This window comes from Sphaeramia orbicularis, chromosome 22, assembly GCF_902148855.1.
Source record: "Sphaeramia orbicularis chromosome 22, fSphaOr1.1, whole genome shotgun sequence".
In the NCBI taxonomy this organism is placed as follows: Eukaryota; Metazoa; Chordata; class Actinopteri; order Kurtiformes; family Apogonidae; genus Sphaeramia; species Sphaeramia orbicularis.
The window spans coordinates 29,554,823-29,582,220 of NC_043978.1; the positions used below are offsets into that span (position 1 = coordinate 29,554,823).

Consider the following 27,398-nt stretch of genomic DNA (forward strand, 5'->3'; position numbering starts at 1 on the left):
CTCTCTGTCAGTGTCCTCTGCAGCCGCATTAAACCACAGGGAAGCACTGCAGATGTCTCATTTTAAAATGTGCTGTGAAAGCCTGCTGCACTTTGATTGTAGCCTATAAAGGCCTCTAAATATTTTAGTTGCAGGCCTTTTATTATTGGCTGTAGTGTAATAAAAATCTGTCATACACAGTACATTTTGACAACTCTCTCTCCCTTTCACTCTCTCTTTTTCCTATCAGGAGGTCGATTTGATCAGAGAGCAGGTGCAGCAGCTCATCTCTCTGCCCATGTGGATGTGCCTCTTACCAGTAAGATCTCAACCTGTTATCATGATATGGATGTTGGTTATTAATGTACACTGTGTAATAATTTGCAATAATTCCGAAGGAGACATTAACCCCCCCCCAGATGATAGTGTGTGTTAAATAAAACCTACTCCCAACTAATGTATTTCTGTCAATATTTGCAGTCGAGACTCCAACACGAGCTGAAGAAAGTTCCAAAGCTGCAGAAGTTCTGGAATCTAATCAAGAAGAAATTTGATAAGATGGATGCTGACGCAGCCGAACAGTAAAATAAATCTTTGCTTGCGTTTTCAAATCTATACAGAGGGTTTTTTTTTTTTTTTTCGAAGCCATTTTCTGATTTGCTTTGTCTGTCTTCCTCAGGGCAAAAAAAGAAAGGGCCTTCCTCTCAGCTCTCATTAAAAAGTTTCTCGGAGTTCTGATGTCGATTCCTGCGTCAGGTAAATGATCGAGCGCTTTGTCATTTTCATTACTGTGCAGTGGGACGGCTCATTGTTGGGTTGTGTACAGCTGCTTATTTTTTAATTCTGTCAGCCAAAAGAAGGTCGTGATCCTTCATTATACACTTGAAGCAAATTATTTCTTTTCTTTGCCTCTACCAGTCGTATTAGTCTCTATCAGGGCTATGCAAATGAGATGAGCCTTTACAGAATCTGCAGTGTCAGACCAGTGTAAAGCCCCTTTCACACTTAAAGTGAACACTGGAAACTCTCCTCACATTACATAAGGTGGTATGTGTGAATATACTGTATTGTGTGTGTGAAGTTTAAGACCCAGTCCTACATCTGTGTAAGTGGACTTGGACACCTGGTCATGTTCAACATCAACTTTATTGCCGTGTAGAGTAGGGATGTCACGATACTAAAAATTCATCAATCGATACAGACACCACTAAAAATACACGATTCTCGATACCAAATTGATACCACGGCAAAAACTAAATAAAAATCAGAAGAACTCAGACGCATATAAACAACATAGGTTTTTCCGTTTATTAAAAAAATGAGTATCAACGATTCTTTTTTCATCATAGTATTGAATGGTATCGTGAGTATCGGTTCTCATGACACCCCTAGTGTAAAGTAGGGTGTAAGAAAATATCGGTTTTGCAATATATCGTGATATTTCATTTCACAATGCTGTATTGATATTAAAAAGTACTGTATTGATATTTTTAGGTATTTATTCAAATGCAGATATTGTGGACGTTCATTTTCTTTTTTTATTTTCTTTTTTGTTTATATTTTATTTATTATTAAACACTTTTTTTAATTAATGTTAGTTCCCTCTTTGGGATTGAACTAAAATAATGTTCTGATGTTGGTTCTGAACTAATAGAATATGAACATTTGAACAGGATCTTAAACTGTGATGTCTGTAAAACAGAATTTCAGTTTGAACACAGGAACACTTTGTGATATAGCATTAGATCCAGTTGGGATCAAATAAAAATGTGTTTAGTATTTGTGCATATTTCTGGTGTAATTAAATTCTTCAAGGAAATAATCATTTAAAAAAAGAAACAAACAAAAAATATCCTTTTTAACAGTATCATGATATATCGTGATATATCGTATCGTGATCCTAGTATTGTGATTTGTATCATACCGCCAGATTCTTGCCAATACACACCCTTAATGTAGAGTAATCACAACAGCAGAAAAAATGTTGGATATACAGTTGTGGAAAAAATTATTAGACCACCCTTGTTTTCTTCAATTTCTTGCTCATTTTAATGCCTGGTACAACTAAAGGTACATTTGTTTGGACAAATATAATGATAACAACAAAAATAGCTCATAAGAGTTTAATTTCAGAGCTGATATCTAGACATTTTCCATGTTTTCTTGATAATAACCAAAATCACTTCAGTTCTTACATCAATATCTATGGCACTGTACTGACAAAAACAGTGCTTTCAGGCATTCCATGTTTTCTTTTCTGTCTGTTTTAGTCACATGATACACACAGGAGTTAGTACTGGATTGCATCACCATTGTTTTTGGTGACTTTTGATGGTCTAATAATTTTTTCCACGACTGTAGGTCTCAGATGTATTGGAAAAAGACTATAAAACAAACAACATGAACAGAAATGTATATCGTTTTTTATAAGACAGTCATATTCTGAACCGCTGCAGGGGTGCTGGAGTCTTTCCCAGCTACCTATGGGCGAAGGCGGTGCTCACCCTGGACATGTTGACAGTTATTGCAGGGCTGAACAACCAGTCAATCTCACATTCACACCTATGGGCGATTTAGCTTAACCAATTAACCTATCAGTGCATGTCTTTGGATGGTGGGAGGACACTGGAGTACCTGGAAAGAACCCATGCAAACACAAGGAGAACATGCAAACTCCACACAGAAAGGTCGCCATGTTTTTTATAAGCAACATAAGAAATATACTGCACAGGCTAAATAAAATTGCACTTACTTATACCATGGATAGAGAAGTAAGTGAACTAGAACAGTGTATAAGGGGTCATGCAGGCCATATACAAGGGGTGGGTTGTTGTACAGACTATTCCCACTGAGGAAGTGGGCGCATCATTGATGTATTCATTAAGTGACATGGGAACAAGAAGTACGCAGCAACAGTAGCTATTACACTAACATGATCTATCAAATCACCATGGACCATGTGTTACTGTCCGAAAAGGCAGGTTTTGTAAATGTTTCCTCCTCTTTTATCAACACTATTGATACATCTAATGACATTCAAGTAAAACTGGTGTAAATAATCAGAACTCTAGTTTCTACAGGTGACTTTTTGTGTCACCACTTTTCATCGCTTGCTCCATTTCATGCCTAAACTGCTTCACATCATTTCATACTTGCAGGGAACATTTCCTGCTCTTGGCTGTAGGTGTGAAAGGGTAACTCCTGACAAGATCCAGGCTTAAAGGAATTATATATTTGCTTTTTTAAATGGAATTAGGCATTTTAAAACATTTCCCTGTGGTCTACATAAACTGTAAATGCTATGCTTGGGTCTGAATTCTTCATTAATTCAACTCCACAGGTCCATCTTCAATCCTATTTCTGAGTAATGACACCAGAAATGTCGTTTTGAGCGCTGGCCCTTTAAATGCAAATGAGCCACTTCACGCCCCACCCCCTCCAGGTTGTTGACTGTGCTGCTCTGTCCTGTTCAGCCACTTGTGTTCGTTAATACAACCTCCAACTGAACATTTTAGGTAATCGGTTTGAAGTTTGAACATATTTTCAGTTTTTACTATAACCGCTGCTGCTGACAAACAATTATGTCGTACTCTGACAAATGTTTGTTGGAAGTCTTGACCTTATATGTGCAAATGTAACTAGTTATAGACGTTACAAATTAAGAAGGAATTGAAACAGGTTGTAGAAATCTACTTGATTTTTGCCAGAATGAATATAAAGATAGCTTTGCAGCACCTGGAGGGTTCAAATTCAAACTTTATGAACTTTTAGGGTCCAAATACACAAATAAATGTACCAAAGGCTAAAAAAAGTGGGTTTAGCAAAATATGACCCCTTTAAACTGCAGTTTGTGTGGACAAATTACATAAATATGTCTTCTTCTCAGTAACGGGTTGTTACCCTATTAATTTGAAGGAGACCTCAGTTTTACCTGTATTCCTCAGTGTCTCAACCCTCCTTTATCTCTGACTCGTGCATCTGCCGAAGGAGCATGTGGTCCAGCTGCCACTGTGCCATTGGCACTGCCTACTATATAGTAATGCGGGCCGACACACAGGCCCCCCACCTGAATGCTAAAAACAGAACATGCCTATTGTTGTGTGTTTAGGTAGAATTCAAACCTGACACAGTGGATTAAAATCGAAGAGCCAGCAGGATACACATCACTCTGCTGCCTGCTGCATGCTTCAACTTTAAAGGCACACAGATATGCTTAATTAGGACTGAGGTCCCAGCATGCCACTGTGCTGGCCATGCAGTTCGGCATAGCGAGGCTCTCACACTCAGCATGGCACCTTAGTGCTGTCGACATGCGTTTGTTGTCCTCATATCCTCCGTGAAAAGTACACACCCTCCTCTCCTCTGCTGCTTCTATACCATCTTTTTGTTTTGTGCATAGTCATGTGTCTGTCTGTCAGTAAGTGTTTGTCACTGACAGCTTGTGTGCTTTATCTGAAGTGAAGTGACAGTCCTCATGGTTTGTCTGTTTCTCTCCATAGGGCCTGTATCTATGGACAAAGTGCATTACTGTGAGAGATTCATTGAACTCATGATTGATTTAGAGGTAAGACACAAACTTCTATTCTTTTTTTTTTAACTTTAGTCCCTGAAAAGGACAAAGGTGTATTTGAATATGATGCATTGACATTGATGTTCACTGAAAGACAAGGTTTCTTCAGGTCTTTAAAAATCCTAAAATCCAATAATCATCATTTATCAAAGCCTGCTCAGGTAGTGTCCTGCAATGTGATGAGTGACCAAATATGGTGTTTCCACATTGTACACTTATTTTTATGAATATTAAGTTAGAATTGTTGCAAATCCTTTATGGGTTAGTGCAGTTTCAGTGAGATCAGGCTCAAGAACAACGTGTAGTGAATACATTCAATTTCTTTGCATGTAATTCTAGGGCTTCATTTTATTTGACCTATTTGCCAGTATAGGCAGAAGAAAGGCCTTGCATTGCATTCACAGTAAATTTTTAAAAAAGGTTTAAAAAGTCTGAAGTTTAACTTGTTGAAACACACATAAACCCTGAGCAAAGAACGGGGTTATATCTGCTTAATCACGTAGTTCTCATGCAGTGGCGTAGACATCCGTTGTAAGAGTGCATTTGCCTTTTGTCCTTCACATTTATCGCTAACTCAGGTCAGCAGACAGTGGATAAATGTCCAGTCTCAGCTCTGCCCGGTGTGTCTCTGTCATCGCCGTCTGCAAACATAAGCAGTTTTTGAAACAGTAGTCTTTCATTATGGGAGAGTTTTGTTTTTGTTTTTTTTTTCCAGTCCCGGAGGCTGTTGACGGGTGTAAGGTAAACACTAATGGACAGAGTGGGTTTGACATCAAGAGTCACCTCCTCAGTTGGATAATCCTGGTGTTTGAAGGAGCAGGTATTTGAGGTCATAGTCAAGTGTTAAGTTTAAGATGGCACTAAGGTAGAGCCTGAGTGATGTGTTAGTAGAGCAGTTTGATTTATTATCCAACCTGCACTGTCATAGGTACAGTCACAGAAAAAAATTACTAGACCATCAAAAATCATCAAAAACAATGGTTGTGCAATCAAGTACTAACTCCTGTGTGTATCATGTGACTTAGACAGAAAAGAAAACATGGAATGCCTAAAAGCATTGTTTTTGTCAGTACAATGCCATAGATATTGATGTAAGAACTGAAGTGATTTTAGTTATTATCAACAAAACACGAAAAATGGTTAGATAGCAGCTCTGAAATTAAACTCGTACGAGCAATGTTAGTTGTTATCATTATATTTGTCCAAACAAATGTACCTTTAGTTGTACCAGGCATTAAAATGAACAAGAAATTGAAGAAAACAATGGTGGTCAAATAATTTTTTCTGCAACTGTATATTATTTTTGACATTTTGTTTCTGATACAGACTGACGTGAAAGGCCAACTCTGTGAATTCAAGTCACATTCTGTACATTTACTTTCATTTATTTTATATTTGTAAAACATGGAGTTTAGTGCACTAATGTCAGTCTCATTTTGGACACTAAAAGTTGCCTCCATTGCATGTCAGTATCACAAGTGTGTATGTCTTATTATAGACTGATACATTACTACACAATAAGGAAGTAAAATGCCTCTTCGAAGTAGAAAACCTAGAAATTCGCTTGTCTAATTGGGCAAAAATAGAATTAAATACATTGTTTTATCCAGAGCTGATGATGGAATTAGCTGAAGAGTGAGCTATCCACTTCCCTCCTCTGTAGAAATGTGCACATGTACATGGTGTTGCATTCTGGAGCTGAAGTTCATACAAGCGTATCAGTTAATTTGGGGAAAAAAAGGAGGTTAGTTGGTGGCTTTAGAGCAGGGGTGTCAAACTAATTTTAGTTCAGGGGCCACATACAGCCCAAAATGATCTAAAGTGGGCCTGACCAATAAAATAGTAACTGTGAAAAAAGTCAAATTATATCGACAAGCTTTCTGTAAAAAGTATGAGTAACACGAACCACCTGAAATGTTTTAAGAAAAATAAGTGAAATTTCAAAACCTCAGTTAATTATTTACACATGTTCATTACAACTTACACATCACAGTGGATCTGCAGAACAGGCAGAATATTGCCTGTTTGTATTTGGTGAGATTATTCACATTTTTTGTGAAAAGATAGTTTGTAAATGTTAACACTTACAAGTAATTTTACCTTTTTAGACTAAAACACAAGAGAACATTTGGGGTTATCATTATTTATAGGTTATTATGATAGCATTTTACTGGTCTGATCCACTTTAGATCATATTGGTCTGAATGTGGAACCTGAACTAAAATGATTTTGATACCCTTGATTTTTATTATTATCTTTAGTGTAATTTTTTCCTTTTATAAACTCAGTCCAGGGGCCGGATTGGACCCTTTGGCAGGCTGGTTTTGTGCTTTAGAGTATGTGGTTGAATTGAAGATGTTTCAATCCTAAGAAAAACATCACATCCAGATGGCGTTACAAGAGCAGCATCTCATTTCCGTCGCAGCAGAAAGCGATACCTGTTACCCACTGTGGAGGCCCTGGAGGAAATACACCTGACAGTTTCCACCGCCATCAGAAACATGTATGCAAGGTTAATTCAGCTGTCAGTGCCCTTGTATACGGTACTGGCTTAGATCTGGAGCCGATCTCCAGACACCACACAGTGGCATCCTATTGGTTTAAATGCACTGGATGGATTTCTGGCACAGCTCAGGATTGCTTTTTCTTTAAAGGAGCGATATTTTGCTTTTTTTAATGGAATTATGCATTTTAAAACATTTCCCTGTGGTCTACATAAACTGTATATGCTCTGCTTGGGTCTGAATTCTTCATTAATTCAACTCAACAGGTCCATCTTCAACCCTATTTCTGAGTAATGACACCAGAAAGGTCATTTTGAGCGCTGGCCTTTTAAATGCACATGAGCCACTTTATGCCCCGCCCCCTCCAGGTTATTGGCTGTGCTGCTCCTGTTCAACCAACAACTGAACATTTTAGGTAATTGGCTCGAAGTATGGACATGTTTTCAGTATGGACTACAACCGCTGCTGCTGACAAACAATTATGGCGTACTTGGAGAAGTGTCAGAAGTTTTGACCTTATATGTGCAAATGTTGTGATGTAACTAGTTATAAAACATAATAAATTAAGAAGGAATTAAAACAAGTTGTAGAAATCCACTTGATTTTTGCCACAATTAATATAAAGATAAATAATGTAAAAATTATAGTAAGTATGATAAAAACTACTTTTTGGTAGGCACTGTTAATTGAACGAGGTCCTGTATTACATGTATGTGGTTTTTGTTTTGTAATTGTGATGAATAGTTTTTAGTTGTTTGTGTTGTTTTGTTTTGTGTGTGGGTGTTTTTTGGTAATTTGTGTACTGCAGCATAAAAACAATTGTGTTGGGGTACTCAGAGAAATGTTTGTCGGAAGTCTTGACCTTATATGTGCAAATGACATGACGCAACTAGTTTTAAACATAACAAATTAAGAAGGAATTAAAACAGGTTGTAGACATCCACTCGATTTTTGCCAAAATGAATATAAAGATAGCTTTGCAGCACCTGGAGGGTTCAAATTCAAACTTTATTAACTATTAGCGTCCAAATACACAAATGAATGTGGAAGTGGATTCAGCAAAATGTCACTCCTTTCACTTTGGATTTCTCTTGAAAAACAGGATTAAAGGGTGTCTGCAGTGGGAAAAGTAAAGATGATCTTTTCCTGGCAGACTTAAAAAAACATTAATGTTGAATGCTGTGACATACTGGCTTCCCTCATATCAATATTGGGATATACCCCAAAAATCTGTCATTTAATAGGTGCGGGACAGGCGACCTATGACCCCTGAGCCACATTTGGTTCTTTTACAACCCTCCACTGGCTTCTCATGACTTTGTCCATAAATACATGGAAATATTTACCTATGACTTCGAATATTTTGCGGTCATTGCTGAAGAACATCATACAGTGTAAGCAGCATATACACCCTTGCAGTGTTAAAACATAAGAATATTTTAGTATTTCATCAACTCAGATATTATTCATACACCTCGAAGTGTCTGGATTTCACATATTCCAAGACAAATTTTCAGGATCATAACAATCATCCTCCAGTGGATGTGAAAACGCATTTGTATTCATTTAGCAAGAAATCAATAATGCAGTAGTCTAAATGAACGATTTTATGCACTTTTTTTTTTTTTTGTTTTGTTCCACTGCTCTTTTTCCTTTGAGAGGATGATCTGCAGCATATTAGATGTGCTACGCAAAGCTTGACTGAATACCATCTAGTTTTACTCGCTAGTGTTCATCAGTCACACAATCAGACTTTTCAGGGTGATGAAATGATCCATAAAGATGTTCTCCACCAAAGTACCGCCTCATTAAATAAAATGATTAAGGAAAACATAATTAGAGGTAGCGAGATCGGCTATCTCCTCGTACAGACGTACTGTCACATCAGCTGCTGCTGCTCGAGCACATCTCCTGTTACGAGCAGCGGAGTTCGATAGATTTCCTGTGGCTGCGTGCTGACAGGCCGGCCTCGCTGTTCCTGGCAGCGGCGAGTGGCCGGCCAGCTGAATGTCTCCAGAGACGTCTCCTGTCCTTCAGTGCTATCCTTTTACAAAGCCTCAGTTCCCTGAAATCCATACTTCCCCTCTGTGATGATGGCCTGAAAATGAATGCAGGAAGGAAGCGCCGTGTTTTCAGGTCCGTTTTTATGCCGCCTGTCAGGACGGCGTTGAGATCAAAGATGGGTGTTGGGTATAAATGTATCCTTCCTCTCAGCGTTCAGGTATCACTTGCTGCACCTGCTGCCTTTGAAGAGCAGTTTTCAGTGGATAATATAATGTATACTTCGTTTTGTTGGTGTTTTGCATTTCCGTATTCCATTTCATATAACGCTGCTTCTTTTTTTTTTTTTTTTTTTTCCTGGGCACTTCTTTGAGCTTTCATAGTGTGATAGATTGAAGCCCTTTTTTTTGTTGTGTGTGTGTGTGCACCCTTTCACTCAGACTGTCAGTTCATCAACATGCTCTGTGTTTCTTTGTTATTTTCCAACCGAAGCAGCCCAGTTATCTCACTTTGACAGGTTCCTTCAGTACGTGCCTTCATGTCATGTTCCGGTGCTGCAACAAGCAAATAAATCATGGCTGTAGAAGTAGCTGAGCCAGTTTTCTCTGTCATCTTCACATCTGGCTGTCAGTTTATCTTTTTGTTTACCTCGCTGCTGTATGTTTCAAGGCAATCTCAAGACAAAAACAGACAATGTGTCGATGAGCGGTATAGATAATCAAAGTCCAGTTGCCGGGAACTGTGGTGAATCGATTATTATGAGCCAAGGGAGGTGTCATTTCTTACAATACCTATTTTTGTCATTGTGTATATGTGTGTGGGGGGGGGGGCTTTTGTGCCTGCAGATCTGTTTTTAACTGTTTTGCTCTTGTCAACAGATTACACAACATGTTTTTCTCTTGTGTTTTCACATTTCACTCGTATACAGTTGGAATTATTCTGACCATTTTTCTCTAAACCTGCGGTTGTGTGTCTGTAGGCCCTGCTCCCGACCAGGCGTTGGTTCAATACCGTCCTGGATGACTCTCACCTGGTGGTCAGCTGCCACCTGTCCAGTCTCACCCACAGGGAGAAGGAGGGACACCTGTTCTGCCAGGTAGGAGACGCAACAAACACCAGCTATATTCACATTCCAAGCCTTTACCGCTCAACTCAGATGTATTGCTCTGATCAGATAATATCCTCCTGAGACCCAGCAGTGCGTTTTTGTCCTTTGTAGTGGACAAGAGTTTGACAGCGTTACGTAAAAAAAACACTGTCCACTGCAAAAACAAATCATAAAATGCGTCTGGAAAAAACTGATACGTCATGCTGTTTCCAAACAAGGCAATTACACTGGGTTACAAAAAAATGTTTTTTGCAAGTTGTCTAGGTTTTTTCAACTGAATTAGGACCATTTTGCACCGCTAAATCCAAAAATGACATCTGTTTTTCTCAATCAGGTCAGGTTTTTTTTGCTAATTTGATTTTGAAAAATTTGATCTCCTCACAAAATTGATTAAATTTTTGTGACTTTATCAGTTGATTTTTTTATATAGTTCTCACCCAAAATAGGTTTTAAGAGAAAAAAAATCATTTGATCACTTGATTCGTGTTAGGTACAATGGTGTATTCACCGCAGATGTAGCAGAATACGTCAGGCTTATTTTTGCAAGATCTTCTAGTCGAAGCCATTTCATTTACCTGTGATATTAAAAAAAACATTAATCATAAATTGGCAACAGTAAGACCTTCAGAAGTCGTTTATTGCAAGAAATATGAAAGAATTTTGTATCATATGATATGAAAATGCCCATAAATGTAAGCAAAAATGTTAAAAAGCCAATATGCAGCATAGTTCAGAAAGCTGACCTGACTGAGCAAAATTAATGTGATTTTTGGATTCAGCACACCAAAATTATCCTAAATCAGCACAAAAAACTTAAACAATAAATTGGTTGTTGACCAGTGTCATTTAATGTAAAAAAGCAAAAACTTTTACTTTCCTGGGTCTCAGGAGGATAAATTGAGCTGTTTTGTTTCATTATACCCCTGCCCTCTGGGGTATAATAGATATACCAGGAATTCTGTCCATCTGTCCAATCTTTGTGTCCATCCCATTTCTCGGACTCTATTCACCCGATTCTTTTCAAATTTCATAGACATGTTCTTTTATCATGTGGAGAGCTTGTTAACCCCACAAATGTAATAACTCCCCGAAAACATAATAAACTTCAAACGTAATAAAAATTTGCAGCTTTTAACGTAATATCCCATGAATGTTATAACTTTCCCACAAACGTAATAACAGTTGCCTGCCACAAACATAAAAAATCCCCACAAACGTAATTATTATATTTGTTGGAATTTATTACGTTTGTGGGACGGTAAAAATCTTCAGTTTCCAAAATTGTAATAACTTCCCACAAATGTAATAAATGAGTACATTACATACATTTAAGTAATGCATGCATGAAAATTCATTCATCTTTCTTTTTCTTCTCATTTATTCTTGTCCTTTGGATATGTGCCTTTTTAGAATGATCAAATGTTGCAGTTACACCACATGGTACTAATTCCACATTAATAGGTGTTTAATTACAAATACAAGTGGAGGAACTAAATAGAATTGGCAAAAATGTTGTGAAGGTTTTATTCTAAAAGGTTCAGTATGAACTGGATATTATTTATTCTCATTAAGTTTAATAGAAGCCTGTGTTTGAACCATGTACCTAAAATATCTGGATATGGTTGTTATAACAATGTAGAGGTAGGAGCACACTGTGGGAAAATGAGGTATTATGTTTTTGGGATTATTACATTAAAAGCTGCAAATTTTTATTATGTTTGCGGTTTATTACATTTGTAGGAGTTACTAAGTTTGTGGGGTTAACAGAGCTGCAATGCACAGTTTGATTGCTGAATTTAATTTTTATGATTTTTTAATTTTTATTTTTTTTAAAGGTTTTGGAAAAGATTGAAAGTTGACACAAAATTAGTCCCTGGGTAGCTAGTGTATCAGTGAGCAGGAACGGCAAAGCGTCACATGTTTATTGGTGTATTTTATAGGGACAGTGCTTATTAATGAACTGGAACACAAGAACCACAGTTAACCAACGGAGCTAATTCTCATCTGTTGTCATGTTGTTGTTAGAAGATGCGGCCTAAAAACAGAAGCTCATGAATTGAAAAAGAAAATATCACAAGTAATTAATAAAACAATAGGAATGCAATGCAATAAAATGCAAGTCCGTGAAGCAGGGAACAATCCACATTAACCCTTTCATGCTTAGCGGTCACTACAGTGGACAGCTATTCTACAGCTGTTCTCTTGTATATTCATGAGTTTTGTTGTTTTACTTGCATATTACCCAACACAGCGGACGCTTATGCACCATCCCATACACTGACATTCATACCATTACTGTAACTTTGCTGTTTGATAAACCTGATCTGCAGTAACATGATTGTGTGTAAATCAATTGCTAATTGTTATTAGACTGTAATTAACAGTTTTCTCAAGCAAAAAGGTTTTTTGTACAATGTCTCCATGAAGTGAGTAATAACTAGTATTAGAGTATGATAAAATGTGAGAAAACAGATTAGCTGCATCAAACATGTTTTTATTTCATAGTTTTCACACAGTACATCACTTTCTGATATTGCGTTCTAAATACATGTTTTTTTGCTTCAGAAATTAAACACATGGGGTCCAGATGAGTGGACATTTTTGTAACTACATGAAAAATAGGTTCATTTAAAAAAAAAGTCCATCACGTTGGTTTTTTTGTGCCTAAATAGGAATAAAAACACTCAGGAAAAAACTTGACTAAGGTTCTCATAATTCATGCATGAAAGGGTTAATATATAGACTACTGCTACTTCTTGTTGTGACTACTGTGGTCAAGAGTTCAACTTAGAATTGAGAAGATCAGATTCCATGTGACTTTGTGTAGCTCATACTGTCATGAAAGGAAAATCAGATCTAAACCACTTGCCTGCTCCTGCCCAACACTGGTCATAACAACTACCATAGCAAGCACAACAAAACAAAACAAAGTAGAGCTGCATTACATTTGTGTTCACATTTTTATATAATCTGTCAAAGTAATCACAAAATTGAACAAATGCGGCCATCTGGAAGACTGATGTAATCCTATCAGACCACTCACCTCTGTGTCATTTGACTACTCGTGTTGCTTTTTCACCTCTGTAGCTGCTGGACATGCTGAAGTTCTACACGGGGTTTGAGATCAATGACCAGACAGGAAATGCCCTGACGGAGAAAGAGATGACCACCCTGCACTACGACAGAATCACCTCTCTACAGGTAAATGCATCTAAAGGACAGACAGACATGTAGCACACATGATGGAGCAGGTTTCTCTTTCTTTTTTTCTTTATGTATAGTCATATTTTTATAGCCACATATTTTACTACTGCTTTATTAAACTCTGCTGATTCTGTTTTAGTTTGTATTAGTTTTTATAGTTGAATTGTACACAGACCCCCCAAGTTCACTGCTTAATGGGGTCTTATCACACTCTTCGTACCCTTCTGATTCGGTGTGTCTCTGTCATGTAACCCTTTCTGGAATAAAACAAGACATCAGCTTTTTACTACCAGCTGTTAATTCTCCATGGATACCAAATTACAGGCGATTCTGTCCTTGTTGTCTTTGTTAGCAGCAGCTGTGCAGTTAATTCTGCATTTTATCACGCTTCTATGACTGTTACAACTTTGTCTATAGCACACATGTCCAGAGCGTGTAATAGATGGAGGTTATGTGAAGGTTACTTAATACCAGTCATTTTGTGTGTAGCATTATTTTTGCCTTTAAGCATGTTTTGACCTGAGTTTGGGTGGTTGGCTCTGTTTTCCAGAGAGCAGCCTTTGCTCATTTCCCAGAGTTGCTCGACTTTGCTTTGTCCAACGTAGCAGCTGTAGACACCAGAGAATCACTGACCAAACACTTCGGTCATCTCAGGTAAGTCCGAACATAAGGAACGAACCATGAAATGTATGAGGACAGAGATGAACAGATGTGGAGGGAGGTTATGCATGGGTGCACAAATCACAGGAAACACAATAGGGTTGTTTTAGTTAACAGGTTCACTTCCTCATGTGTAAAGGAGCGGCTCAGGCCTGTTTAGTTCAGATTTCATTGTTAACAGCTTTATATAGTTCTCGACAGAATTATTATGGTTTTGTTTTTTGCTTTTTTATTTTGTCATTCAGTTTTTTAATTTCACTTAACTTTTAGTTAGAATGGACATTTATTTTGAAGAATTCATCAATTATATTTGACTTTTTATCTAACTTTAGTGTTAGTCAAATATTTGGAAAATCCTTCGTTTATAGAAACTGAAATTTTGGGATCAAGAAATACATTACGTCAAGAGTTATGTTATTCTTGTACATCAAGTATAATTGTAATGTAAGATTAGGGAAAAAACTAAGCTGATTTTACCCACAATTGCATTTTGTTTTAATTCTCTATTTTTTTGTGTTTTTTCTGTTTTTATTTCATTAAAATATTTTTTCACTGCTAGTTTTAGCTTTAATGTTAGTGTCATTTGCTGAAAAGTTAACTTTAATACCAACCAGATTGGTGCTTAGTGTAAGTTGTAGCATGATGTTTGTGCCACTGATGTAGTTTAAGTTGTGTAGAAACTAGAAGATATTCCCCTCACAAATGAAGTCTAATGCATTGCAGTGCTTTTATAAACCCAACCCTAAATCTAAACTAAAGCACCATGAAAAGGTACGTGTCAAAGGTCAGTTTCTTTATGACAGAAGGAGAGCCTTGTACCAAACAGACTTAACTTATATGGTTAAAGTACATGCACCTTAGACCTGTGTTGAACAGTAGCACTAGCACCATCGTTGCTGCTTCACTTCCCTGCTAAACGGCGGCTAGCGAGCCCTCGAACAGGCAGCTGGTACCAGCCAGAGAGTGAGGCACGGCTCATTAATTTAATCGATTTGCAGCGGCTTGAGAATAAACTCTTTGAACAGCTGTGTTTGTCAGATCATATTAGCCTGCCAAAGAGCCAAAAAGTACCCTCGCTTTGATGAACTGGCCCGTGTGTGTGTGTTTTTGTTTTTTTAACTTGTACACATGCATGAAGGCAAATGAGAAGACAGTGATTCATTGCTAATTTGTAATTACTCCAGTGTTTCTAACCTTCGCTGACATTTGATGTCACTACGGCATTTAAAAAGTGATTGAGTATAGCCCTTGAGAGGCTGCATCTTTGCTCAACAGCAGCAATTAAAGCTTTGGTTCGCTGCAGGGTTTTTTTTTTTTGTGTCGTTGGGCAAAAATTCCATAATTACCTTTCAGCAAATTGTAATTGAAGTGCTCTGAGTAGAAGAGACACTACACTTCCTCTTGACCTCATATCCAGGCTTTAGGTAGAGGGTTAAATATGTAAGTGAGAAGCAACATGACAGCTCCTACAATCGTGACATTTCATTAAACGGTGTCAGGCCACGCATCTTTATATTTAATAACAATAATAAATTATAAGTGCTTTTCGTGATAGTCATTGACATTTTACAGAAATTAAAAACGGCACATTATAAATAGCATTCGTACAATATAGAACTCACAGGGTCTAAAGCTAAATTTGTACAGGACTAGTATAAGCTGTGGGCCTCTGGTGATTTGGAAATTAACCCCTCGTGCCTGTATTTCATGTGGTGAATTCACCCAGGAGAAAGACTGTTTCTTACTCCAATTTACTGACATTATTCTAAATTTCTCATGTCAAGGGAAGGATCACCACTTATACATAACTGCTGAAAAATGTTCCTTACAGTAGCTGTCATGCATGTCATCCATCTCTTCTTTTTTTGCGATGTCACTTCTTTGAGGGATTTCAGTTTGCTCTTTCTGTTACTATGCTATTTCATGACATGAGCCTCCAGAATTTGCACCCAAAACACTTTTAAAACTTTCATTTATCATCACTAGCCAGCTTTCTATTTCCCGTGACTAGGAAATAGGTCGAATAAATCTGCGGAGGAAACAAAAAAATGCTGCAAACCCCACAAAATCCCAGAGATGCTGATTTGTATAGGATTAATGTTATCACAGGACCTTTGTGTTTACTGTCATAGGGTAAGACATTTGCAATGAAACTTTTACTTTACAAATTGCAGACATGGCAGAAATTACATGGGTTGAAGATGCTTTTCATCATAGTCAAAGACATTTTACGGGAATTAAAAACAGCGCAAAATAAAAATACAAAGTGGCTATTGCCAGAGTACTGTGGGACTAACTTTCTCATTTGTCTATTACCACAGAGCCAATCAGAGCCCTCGTTCTGTCATGTGTAGACTGGTAACCTGTCACCCTGCTGACACAGTACTGTAGCAATAAGCATCACACATGCCATGGGCCTATCTGGTTACAGGAAAAGGCTGGAGGACCAGTTACTGGATCTTTTGCAGATTCTCAAGGTTTTGCGTTCGTACACGTACTGTTTCAAGAGATATCTACGTCCAGGTGGAAACGGTATTAATTTAATTAATTAATTAATTAATTAATTAATTAATTAATTAATTAAAACTGTATTAATGCCGCATTTCCACTGCATGGAACTGGCTCGACTCGACTCGGTACCAGGTCCTATTCCTGGAGACCGTTTCCATTACAGGATACTGCCGACTTTACACTACCTGGACATCATAGCGATGCGGCGTGTTACTTCTGTGTCGTGGGCTCAGAGAGTTGCTGATAAACTCGCTTGTTACATGTTCTCTCGTCAAGCTCATGCTGAATTTTTACGTCTGAACCTCTTCGACAAACCATGGTGTAATTTTGCGGATTGTCATCGTGTGGATTAACCTACTGCTATATTTACTGTCAACTTCCGCATCTGTTTTTTGTAAAACGATGGGTCACAGAAAGACGACTCTCTGACCAATCAGGGTCTGCAGTGTTTACACGTCACGTTTTAGTATCTGGTCCCCAGTCCTGGAACCTCAGCGGAGGTGATACCAAAAAACTAGTACCGGGTACAAGATTCCAGGCCCTTTTCGTAATGGAAACACAAAAAGGCCGAGTTGAGTTGAGCCGGTACCACATAGGGGAAAAGCGGCATAAAACAGTGTAATACGTATGCCACACCTGTATGTGGCGCTGCGGCACACAAACAGACAGAGCCAGAGGATACACTAAAATCACAGAAGAATCCAGTGAGCATGTGCATGAGGCCCTTCATCGCACTGAGTACAAACATAAATGCAACAAGAAGAAGAAGAAGATGGCAGGTTTTGTTGAACTAGTGCGAATAAAACACAACTATGTGGAAATGCTTGAATTGCAATATTGTATTTTCAAGGTCTGAAAAGTGCTCGAATTTTAGATTTAAGTGCTTGAATGTGCTCGCAATTATAACTCTGTGATGGGATATCAATAAAGAAAATTAGCGGGTGCTCTCAGGTCGACTCCAAGTACATTTTTATCTTAATCTTGGACTCGGTGCAAGTGTGTCTGAAGAACGCCAAGTGGCTTCCCTTTTTTTGAGATAAAACTTTCTGTTCTCCTTCATTTGTAAACTTTTTGCTATTATGAAAGATAATTTTAGATGTTTATAGCATAAAACAATTTACATCATTGTGATAAAAAGGGAAAAAAATAATTATGAGTATATGTATTCCTGTAGATATGTGTTTTACCCCAATGCTATGCTGGAAGAAATTTAAAATGACCTCTAAAAGTGCTTGAATTTGACCTTGAAAAATGTGTACGAACCCTCATGCCAAAGGTTAGTCCACAGCGATTGATCCCAATGCAAATAGGATCCAAACCACACTATAAGCACCTCTGTATGCAATCAATTCGTAATATGGTCAATAGGGCTGGGTAAAAAAAAATTGATTCGATCAATATTTATATCCTTTCTAATGTCAATATTGATACCAGTATTGGTGTGTTGCATGCTGCGATAGTCAAATAATCAGGTTACAGCTCAAAATTGTACTTTGGTTTCACTAAATGAATCTGAATCTCAATTAATTCTGAATCGAATCGATATTGGATTGGGTCAAATGAAATCGTGATCAGTTGATTCAGAACCTTATGAATCGAAATTGAATCGATTAAGGAAATTGGCCATGATACCCAGCCCTAACTGTCAATATCACTGACATATTTATTGCACTGTATTCACACACATATGAAAGCAAAAGATTTGGACAGAGGAATGAGCCACAGATGGAGGATTTGTTTTTTCCTCACCGATAACCATCTCTACAGCTTTAACTGATTACATGCCTGCACAAAAGTATGTAACTATGTTGTCTTAGTTTGATTAGATGCAGAATAGTTAGTTAGTCAATGCCAGATCAACACAAATTTCATCTTTGCAGTCATTCCATATCCATCACCTGCGTTTAACTTCTTTAAGGGATTATAAATTCTTAAAATTTGAGTCAGGCAGAGGGTTATGAGCCGAGCTGAATCAGGTAAAGACTTTATTTGAACCATTTCATGTTTTTCTAGAGGCTCTGCTCCTTTCCCCCAGTATTAGGGTTTTGAATTTAGCATGAACCGTATTGTTCGCCGCTCCGCAAACTGTCACCAAAGCAGCTCCTGGGTAACTCCAAATATGCCGATCAGATTTAACGAGGCACTTTTCATCCAAACAACTCACGCTAATGCCAGTTTATTCCAGCTGCGCTACCCACAGGCTAAGCTCCCAGTCACCCGCCGCTCCGAATTTATCCGCTAAGTCCCCCCTGAACACACAATGCGTAGTCTGCCCACACACACACACACACACATATACACACACCCATTCTCTCACGTACACATCACACACTGCCTTTCAATTACATAAAAAAAAAAAAAAAAAAAAGAACGTGTCGAGTGTCATTTCAGGCCAAAGCACAAATGAATACACGATCAAAGAGTATGCATGTCTTTGTGAAATGTAAACAAAATGGGAAAGATTTACCATGAGTGAAAATGTCAAAATAATTGGTGTAATTGGGGCTGTGGATTACTTCTCCACTGTGATTCTGTCATTTCAAAGGACATTTAGAAATCTTAGGAAATTGACTTCACTATTGAATTTTGTCTCTTTTTTGGGGGGGGGTTTAAGAAGAAAACAAAATATGAAAGCAGACGTGGATAGAATAACTTAAAGTTAATCAAGTCAAAGTTTCCTGTGGCAGAAACACTACACTACTGTGTGGTTTTACTCAAGCAGAAATACAGATACTTGTGCAAAAACCTCTGTTTCTCAAGTAAAAGAGGAAAAAGTACAGGCTGTGAAATTTTCTCTCACTGTATGAAAGTAGGCCTTTGACTGACATCTCTACTGGCTGTTTCTGAGCAAAATTAACTGAACCCCATGAGAGATTAACCCTTAGGGGTCTGAGCCTATTTTGGCTGTTTTTGAGTACTTTTGATTTAGCCTTTATATACTATAGAAAAAATATTTATTATACCCATGTTTAGTATCTTTTTTTTCAGCACTACTTCATCTATCTCATCTGTCTATTATTTGTTCACTTTAACCTACTATATCAACATAAAAGGACAAAAAAACTACACAAAAAAATATAAAATCCGATTTGAAAAACTTATATAATTTATTGCATAAATAAAACAAAGATGCTTAACGAACCTTTTCAAAGATTTTAAAAGTGAGTATTGGTTCCAAATATTAGGTATATAAAATCAAAATTGTAATAAATTAAAACTATACTCAAATAATTCACATAAAAGTATATCTTTACGTAGGCGTTTTCTCTGGTTTTGTCCCCCCACCCCCACTTCCGGTCCTCCTGGACTCCGCATCCGGTTCCAGTGGGGTCATCCTCACCCTTACATATAATACTAATGCAGTCTGTGGTTTAGAATCTGCAGATTCGGCCGTTTTTTTTCCGTTCTGAAAAAGGACAAAAAATTATGAAGAAATGGTCAGAAATATAATACCCGCTCCACGTCATTTTCATACTTTTATTCACATTTGTTTGCTCTGGTTTTAAAATGTCATATCTCTGGTTGTATTTGCTCTATGAACATCAAATAAAAAGTGGGAGAGCGTTTCAAGTCTGCACTTTTGAATTTTCCCCAGTGGTCTACGTGACCGACTTCCAACACTACGACGTGCTAAATGTCATGTGATTCAGTCACAGGGCTGTGACTGTGGACCCCTAAGGGTTAATATAAAATTAAAACTTTAACTCTAACTTGATAAAGAACAAAAATAACAATATACTCTATACAATGAATATTAAGTTTCACTTAACTGAAATGTTAATCTTCTTCTGTGTTACTGTCTGATCTACTTAGGCTTAAGTGTTGAGGCTGGGAAGGTGCAAATACACTGGAAAAAATCTAAATCTTACCAAGTGTATTTTTCTCATTTCTAGTCAAAATATCTCATCACACTTAAAATAAAACACAATCACCTAAAGAGTAACTTTTCAGTGAGATATAAGAACTTATTTTTAGACAATAGATCTTGAAAATGTTATTTCAAAAAATCTTATCAAGATAATTTTTACTTGTTCCATTGGCAGATTTTTTCGCTTGAATTAAGTTAAAAAAAAAAAATTCTTGAATGAAGCAAAAAATCTGCCAATGGAACAAGTGATAATTATCTTGGTAAGATTTCTTAAAATAAGATTTTCGAGATCTGCTGTCCAAAGATAGGTTCTTCTGTCTTACTGAAAAGTTACTCTGTATGTGATTATGTCTTATTTTAAGTGTGATGAGATATTTTGACCAGAAATGAGAAAAATACACTTGGTAAGATTTAGATTTTTTGCAGTGTAAAAATAATAATTATGATATCAGTCAAAGGCTTTTTTGTGGATCTGATAACATGTCCATTCCATAGATGAGATTTCACATGGGGGTTTAAAGCATCAGGACCTGGGTTTAGGGAGAAAAACGCCACTATTTGAGAATACACGTCTTCCTTCTGCAGCTCTTTCTTCTCTGTAAACATTGAAAGGTTAATATGTAGACAAACAACCTGACATCGCTTCATGCTCGTATGGAAAATCACTTTTCCAGCCTTCCATGTGGAGAGATGAAGTGCAGCAGTAAAATCCAGGTTGCACCTCACAGAACAGGACCATTGATTGGTAAAAACAGCTGTCAGTCACATATTTGACCTCTCTATCTGTCTGGAGATGCCTGTCATTAGCCAAAATCTAGACTTTTCTACAGCCTGAAAACAAAGTAGATGCAGAATGTCTCACATCCTCTCAGACCACAGTATTCTGAAAGGAGGCTATGGAAGAATGAACCAGTGATGCTAAAAAACAAACTACTGCTTTTGTTCACAGAGATTTTGAGCATCTTAAGCCCCTCAAATCTGTGATTCCTTTGAGAGAGGATGAGACAAATCCTTACAGTGTCTTAGCTGAAGTTTTGAATCATTGAAATTAAGATAGATTTGTTTTTGGTTCTTTATGTTGTTTCTCTGTCTACATGACTTTCTTGCTACATGACAGTGTCCTGAACAGATGAGCTAACACCTTAGATGATTCTTTAATACTGAAATGATGAAATTGCACATTACTTTTGCTGAATTAACATTAAATGTGCTGATGTAGGTTTACTCCAGCTACAAACCGTCCTGCAGCAGTGCTGTAGACTTGTTTGTGCCGTGGCCTCATCTTTACCTTCCCCTGCCAGTTACTTAGCTGTCAGTCATGACCTGGTCCAGTCATCTCCATTACTCACAGTGAATTGTTGCTCTGCTGTTATTTTGTTGCTAAGGGAAGGGCTGTCCACATGACCTATGCCAGGTCATTGTCCAAACTGCAGCTCTGGCACAATTGCCACCCCACTGCCCAAGCAGTAAAATGCATGCGCATCCACGGATCCTGTTGGTCCGTGCCGTGTGTGTATGTGTGTCCAGGCCTGTCACAGTGTGTCCAGGTCCTGTCCTTCGTTGTGTACCAGACCCTGCCTGTGTCACAGTGTGTCAGCGTGATTCAAACAGGTCTGTATGCAGAGAACCACGCCTCGGCTTTTACACGCGGAGACGGCCTTTGATTTTCATAATCCTGTCGCATCAGTGTGCCCCGGCCCCTCAACACATACATGCTGACAGAGCAGGAGTGCAGTGTCAAAGTAAACAGAAGAATTGCTTTATGCGGCAGTGCTAACAAGCACAGAGTGTTAGATAAGGCTGAGCATCTTCATGCGTATAGTGCAGCCAGTAGAAAACTCTTCCACACAGGGAGGGGTAGTGTCCTAAATAAAAGCAGTGGACACGCATGCAGTCTCTTAATGCATATTCCTAGATTCATTTTACACATATAGAATAAGTAGACCCAAGATTGCCCCTTTTCTTATCTTTTCTTCGGCTTTTCCATTAATTTTTAAATCAGCGTTTGAAGACAGCGATCAGCTTTCATCTGTCATCCCGACTCATAACCTCAATTTGAACTTTGCAAATCTGAATATCCCAGCTAACCATCTTCTTCTTTTTCCCTGCAGTCCCAACACACTCCACCGGGTGGCCTCGTATCTGTGTCTGCTACCCGAGCTGTCTGAAGGGCAGGACACCACCTATGAGAAGGTGGTTCTCCTCGAGCTGCTGGTAAACGTCTTCACTGTTTTGACATTTTCTGTGCACACGTTTCAAGTTCTAACACTTTCTTCTTCCTTCTTATTCTATCATTTTACTGTAGTATAAGTTCTAGATTGCTGTAGAAGTATATATTGCTGGTCCTTACAATATCCCAGGTCACCTTTAAGGGATCTTTTCTTCCTAGGATGTGTTTACGGATGCAGTTCTTGTTCTTACTTTTCCAGTAAGCACATTACTGTTGTAGCAGCTACATTCACTGATAACAGAGATGCATCAAAATATAAGATACTTAAACCTGATTATACTATTAAATTATGTTCAAGGTAAGGCAAGACGTATATAAAAATGCCATAGTCTATGTTTGACTCAGTCAGGAGATGTGGATTCTAGTAAAAGGTCTGTGATTGCTGGCTAGTTGACCAGAAATATTATCCTTGCGAGAAAAATCTACATTGTTTCCTTAATTAACTGTCATTCCCTGCTTTTAGAATATTTCCTCTGCTTTATTTTTTTGGCATCTTTGAATTTCTGTGAAGAAACTGTTTAACATCTCAAGTCCACCTCTTGCTGTGAATAGTTTCACACCTTTTCTTCAGCTCTCTTAAAGGTGAAGGTGCTTCTAAATTACCTCAGAATGTTATTAATATTTTATGTATTTTATTTGTTTTTTTTTTTGTTTTTTTTAACCAGGGAGGTTCATGAATAGGGCCACAGGTTTCTTCAACTTTCACTCAGCCTTTAAACTTTGATAAAAAATCATTTGACCTTTATTATTTTCATGTCAGTTGATTTTTAAAATCAAATTTTATGTATCTATCATATCCCTAATATCTGTGTACTTACGCACCTTATACGCCTACCTACCATCTACACATACTAACCTGTCAGAAACAGAAACATGTCTAAATAAATAAAAAGTGTAAATGCACTTTATAGTGTGTTGTAGTGACAAAAAAATAAAGCTACACTTATAAAAGACAGAAATAGATTACATTATTGCCATATTTCTTTGGAAAATAATAATTTTTAAAAAAGCACACTGCTAGAAGACACTGGCTGGAGAAACTTATTCACAATGAACATATTTCATAAAAAAAAAAATCACTTTGAGAATTATACACACAGCTAACTGGATAAAAATATTTTTTTAGGGCAGTGCATATAATGAGTATTAAGCACCCTGCTGAGTATTTTTCAAAGCTCTGCATGTGCATGTTGGGGGCCTCACAGTAGGACGTAACAGATGAAAAAGGACTATTATCTATAATGCAGCATAATCCTGAACAGATATCCAGACTCCGATATTGGCAAGAAAGGGCCGTGTTCTCACAGATCTTAAAGAAGTCTTAACAGGCAATGAATTCATCAAATCTCAGAATAAAGACTTAATTGGTGTTAAAACACTTTAAATCTATCAAAACACAATGAAAACGTTTAGGCAAAATAATCCCCAACCAGAAATAATGAATTTTTTTTCATTTCAAGTGCCATGAAAAAAGTCTTACTTGCTCTAAGCTGTGGTAATTTAAACTCTTTATATAATAAACTCACAAGTTCTACAGTTTATTCTGTAATAGTACGAATGAAACAGCAAAAAATAAAAGCAATATAATAAACAAACAATGCATAATAGTACAGAGGAAGCATAATAAGAGTCAGCATAAAAACAGCAAGAACAATGTGATTTAAAAAATGGAAAAAAAAAAATACTGAAACTAGTGGAAGTCAAATATACTTTTTTTATTTTTGATAAATCTACTGTATTCTTATTAGTACTTTGTAAATCATATGCTAAAATATGTGTCTTGGACAGTTTTTAAACCCTCTAATGTTATAATTAATCACATATACACCATTACGTCGTATCAGGGAAGTAAACAATAAGTCAGATAATAATATAACGTATGTAATTTTGGTTCACCTTTACAAACAATGTTTTTCTGGCACAATAAGCGACTAGTCAGCGTTATGGCATAATAGGTTTTGTGTTTCTCATTTTAAAGTCATTAATTTAAGCTCTTGACCTTGGAATACATATAGTATCCCCTCTTCTCTGCCCGTCCCTCTTGAATTTGCCTTCTAATCCAATTATAGCTTCATGTGGGCATTTGTGAGACGCAGGGTAAATTGAAGACGGTGCTGATGAGATAGAGAGGGTTTTTTTTTCGGCATCTCTCAAAGGCTGGAGCCAGTTTGATTGTGCTCTTTGCCCCCCCTTCCTTCCTTCGCACACCCACTTTTTCCTCCCTTAAACCCTCTCCAGGAATCCGTTCTTCCCAATACACACTCACAAATGCCCGACAGAGCTCTTCACCGAAGTGGATGTTTTCAAGGCTGCCCCGTGGCTTTTCATAATTACACACTCAGACCGTCCTCAGGTCCTTTTCTGAGAAGCCATGGAAAAGAGCTGTTTCATAATTATCTGATTAGATTGTTGCAAGAGACAACATCAGGGGACTCATTTGTCTGCGCCCGAGGTTGCCCCAGACAACCAAAATATCTGACTGGGTGGGTTTGGAAGGAAAAGGGCCATTGGACTCGGATCACTACAGTGTTTGCAAAACATGAATGCATACTACAGAGAACATGCATGAAGGAGGAGGAGGAGGAGGTTTGCTTTTGCACCAGTGCCACAGTTAGGGAACACATGAGGTGGTGGTTATTCTGTTGCAAATATCACTGTCTCTTCTACAGTTTTTTGTTATTTTTGCAATAATAAGAAGTATGGTTTTGTAGAGGGTTAGTATTAAAATAGCGTTACACATCACAAATGCATAATGAAAGACCCAAACCTCCACCTGTGACTGATCTAAACTCTTTAATACCTCTTAATCCACTAATCCTATAAATACATGTAAATAATTGGTGTAAAATGCAATTTCTCATCTTTTCATGGTCATCAGATATGACCATTTGGACATTCAGAGGGTCTGTAGTGAACATGGAAACACCATCAGCTTCTACAACATTGATTCACCAGTAAAACCCATGGACTTTGATAAGTGACAGTGGATGTAGATCAGGGTTGTCCAATCCTGGTCCTCGAAGGCCGGTATCCTACATGTTTTAGATATTTCGCTCTTCTAGCACACCTGGCGGTCGTTATCAGGCTTCTGCAGAGATTGATGATAGGCTTAGAGATTCACAATTTGTCTGTGATCATCCGCATACAAGTAGGTTATTTTTTGTTATAACAAAAAAATAACCTACTTGTATGCGGATGATCACAGACAAATTGTCAGTCTCTTCAGACCCCAAACAAGGTGGCAGAGTGGTGAGAGAAGTGGAAGAAAAATTTCTCTCAACGTCAGTCGAAGGACAAGCAAACAAAATGCGTGAGTGTATTTCTATGCAGGTCAGCCAAGCTGGAACCCAGATGGGCAATGCATGCTGGGAACTGTACTGCCTTGAACATGGGATCCAGCTAGACGGTCAAATGCCCAGTGACAAAACTTGATGGATGTAGATCAGGGCTGTCCAGTCCTGGTCCTCGGAGGCTGGTATCCTACATGTTTTAGATATTTCGCTCTTCCAGCTCACCTGGCGGTCATCATCAGACTTCTGCGGAGGTTGATGATAGGCTTATCATTTGAATCAGGTGTGTTGGAAGAGGGATACATCTAAAACATGCAGGATACTGGCCCTCGAGGACCAGGACTGGACACCCCTGATGTAGAGGATTATTATTGTGTTCAGTTATTGATATCATTGCAAAAAATGTCGCCTTCCCTTCAGTTGTCTCTGTTTCTGATACAATAACCCTCAACTTTAGTGTGAGGTTTTATGAACATCTACACGATCAGTAAATTAAATATAGGAAAATACATGATTTTCACTGAAAAAAACACAAAATACAGATGATAATATTATAATATCACTTAAGATAGGTTAAATCTCCAGAAAAATTAATTTAGGAGCTACCATACAAGTAGCCCTGGGTCTTTATGGGTTAATGTGATTTAATTTCAGTTATCTGTTTCAGCTACTTTTCTGTTTTAACACACTGACACTCTTATCGTTAAAGCAGAGGGGTTGTGTCAGTTGGTCTCGCCTAGGTTTAGCAACATTATGTGCCCGAAAAAATGAGGTCAGCCGACTACCTGAATGACCAGGTCTGAACATCAATGGATTTTTTTCTTCCCTGATGGCAGAGGCATAAGATAACACCAGGATTCATCAGGATCAAACTGTGAAAGAGTGGTTCGGGAGCATGAGACATCATTTTCACATATGGATTGGACACCAGAGTCCAGACCTGAACCCCACTGAGAATCTATACGATCTACTGGAGAAGACTGTAGACAGTGGTTCAGCTCTGCTATTGTCGACAAAAGATCTAAAAAATAAAGGCACCTTAGGATGGAAATAAATAATGTGACTGCATAAGCTTATCTAAATGTTGCTACAGCGACCAACCAAATATTGGACATTATTAGGCATTTTTTTTGGCCTGGGTTGTAGATATTGCTTAAAAGTGTGAATTACATTGTTGAGTAAACTTTCTTTACTAAATAGACTTTTTCCACAGCATACATTTTGACTCCTTGTGCAAGAAAAGGTGTAATTACTTGAATTCCCAGTGGCTGTATTCCATGTAGGTGCGTCAGTTCTAGGGTTGTGGTTTGTGCAGACTGCCACTCTGGCATGGCTTTAATGGAATAGATCCATCTTTAATGTTATTAGGGTCACCTGGTTTTATCCTGCTGAGAGAAGCCAAAATGTCTGTTGTAAAAAAGTCTATATTCACCTAAAAAACCCCTGAGTACCAATAGAAATTCAGCTCAGTTG

The 27,398-nt window shown here is 37.8% G+C and overlaps 1 protein-coding gene across 2 annotated transcripts in view; it reads left to right on the forward strand.

Moving 5' to 3' along the window:
• Window positions 1-27,398, forward strand: part of aqr (aquarius intron-binding spliceosomal factor) — a 146,066-nt gene that overhangs the window by 8,117 nt on the left and 110,551 nt on the right. For both annotated transcript variants that reach the window (XM_030127148.1, XM_030127149.1), the window contains exons 8-15: window positions 230-298; window positions 460-560; window positions 659-735; window positions 4,479-4,543; window positions 10,034-10,150; window positions 13,250-13,363; window positions 13,917-14,020; window positions 22,517-22,619. In XM_030127148.1, coding sequence (XP_029983008.1) covers window positions 230-298; window positions 460-560; window positions 659-735; window positions 4,479-4,543; window positions 10,034-10,150; window positions 13,250-13,363; window positions 13,917-14,020; window positions 22,517-22,619 — 750 coding nt within the window. The remainder of the gene's footprint in view (window positions 1-229; window positions 299-459; window positions 561-658; window positions 736-4,478; window positions 4,544-10,033; window positions 10,151-13,249; window positions 13,364-13,916; window positions 14,021-22,516; window positions 22,620-27,398) is intronic.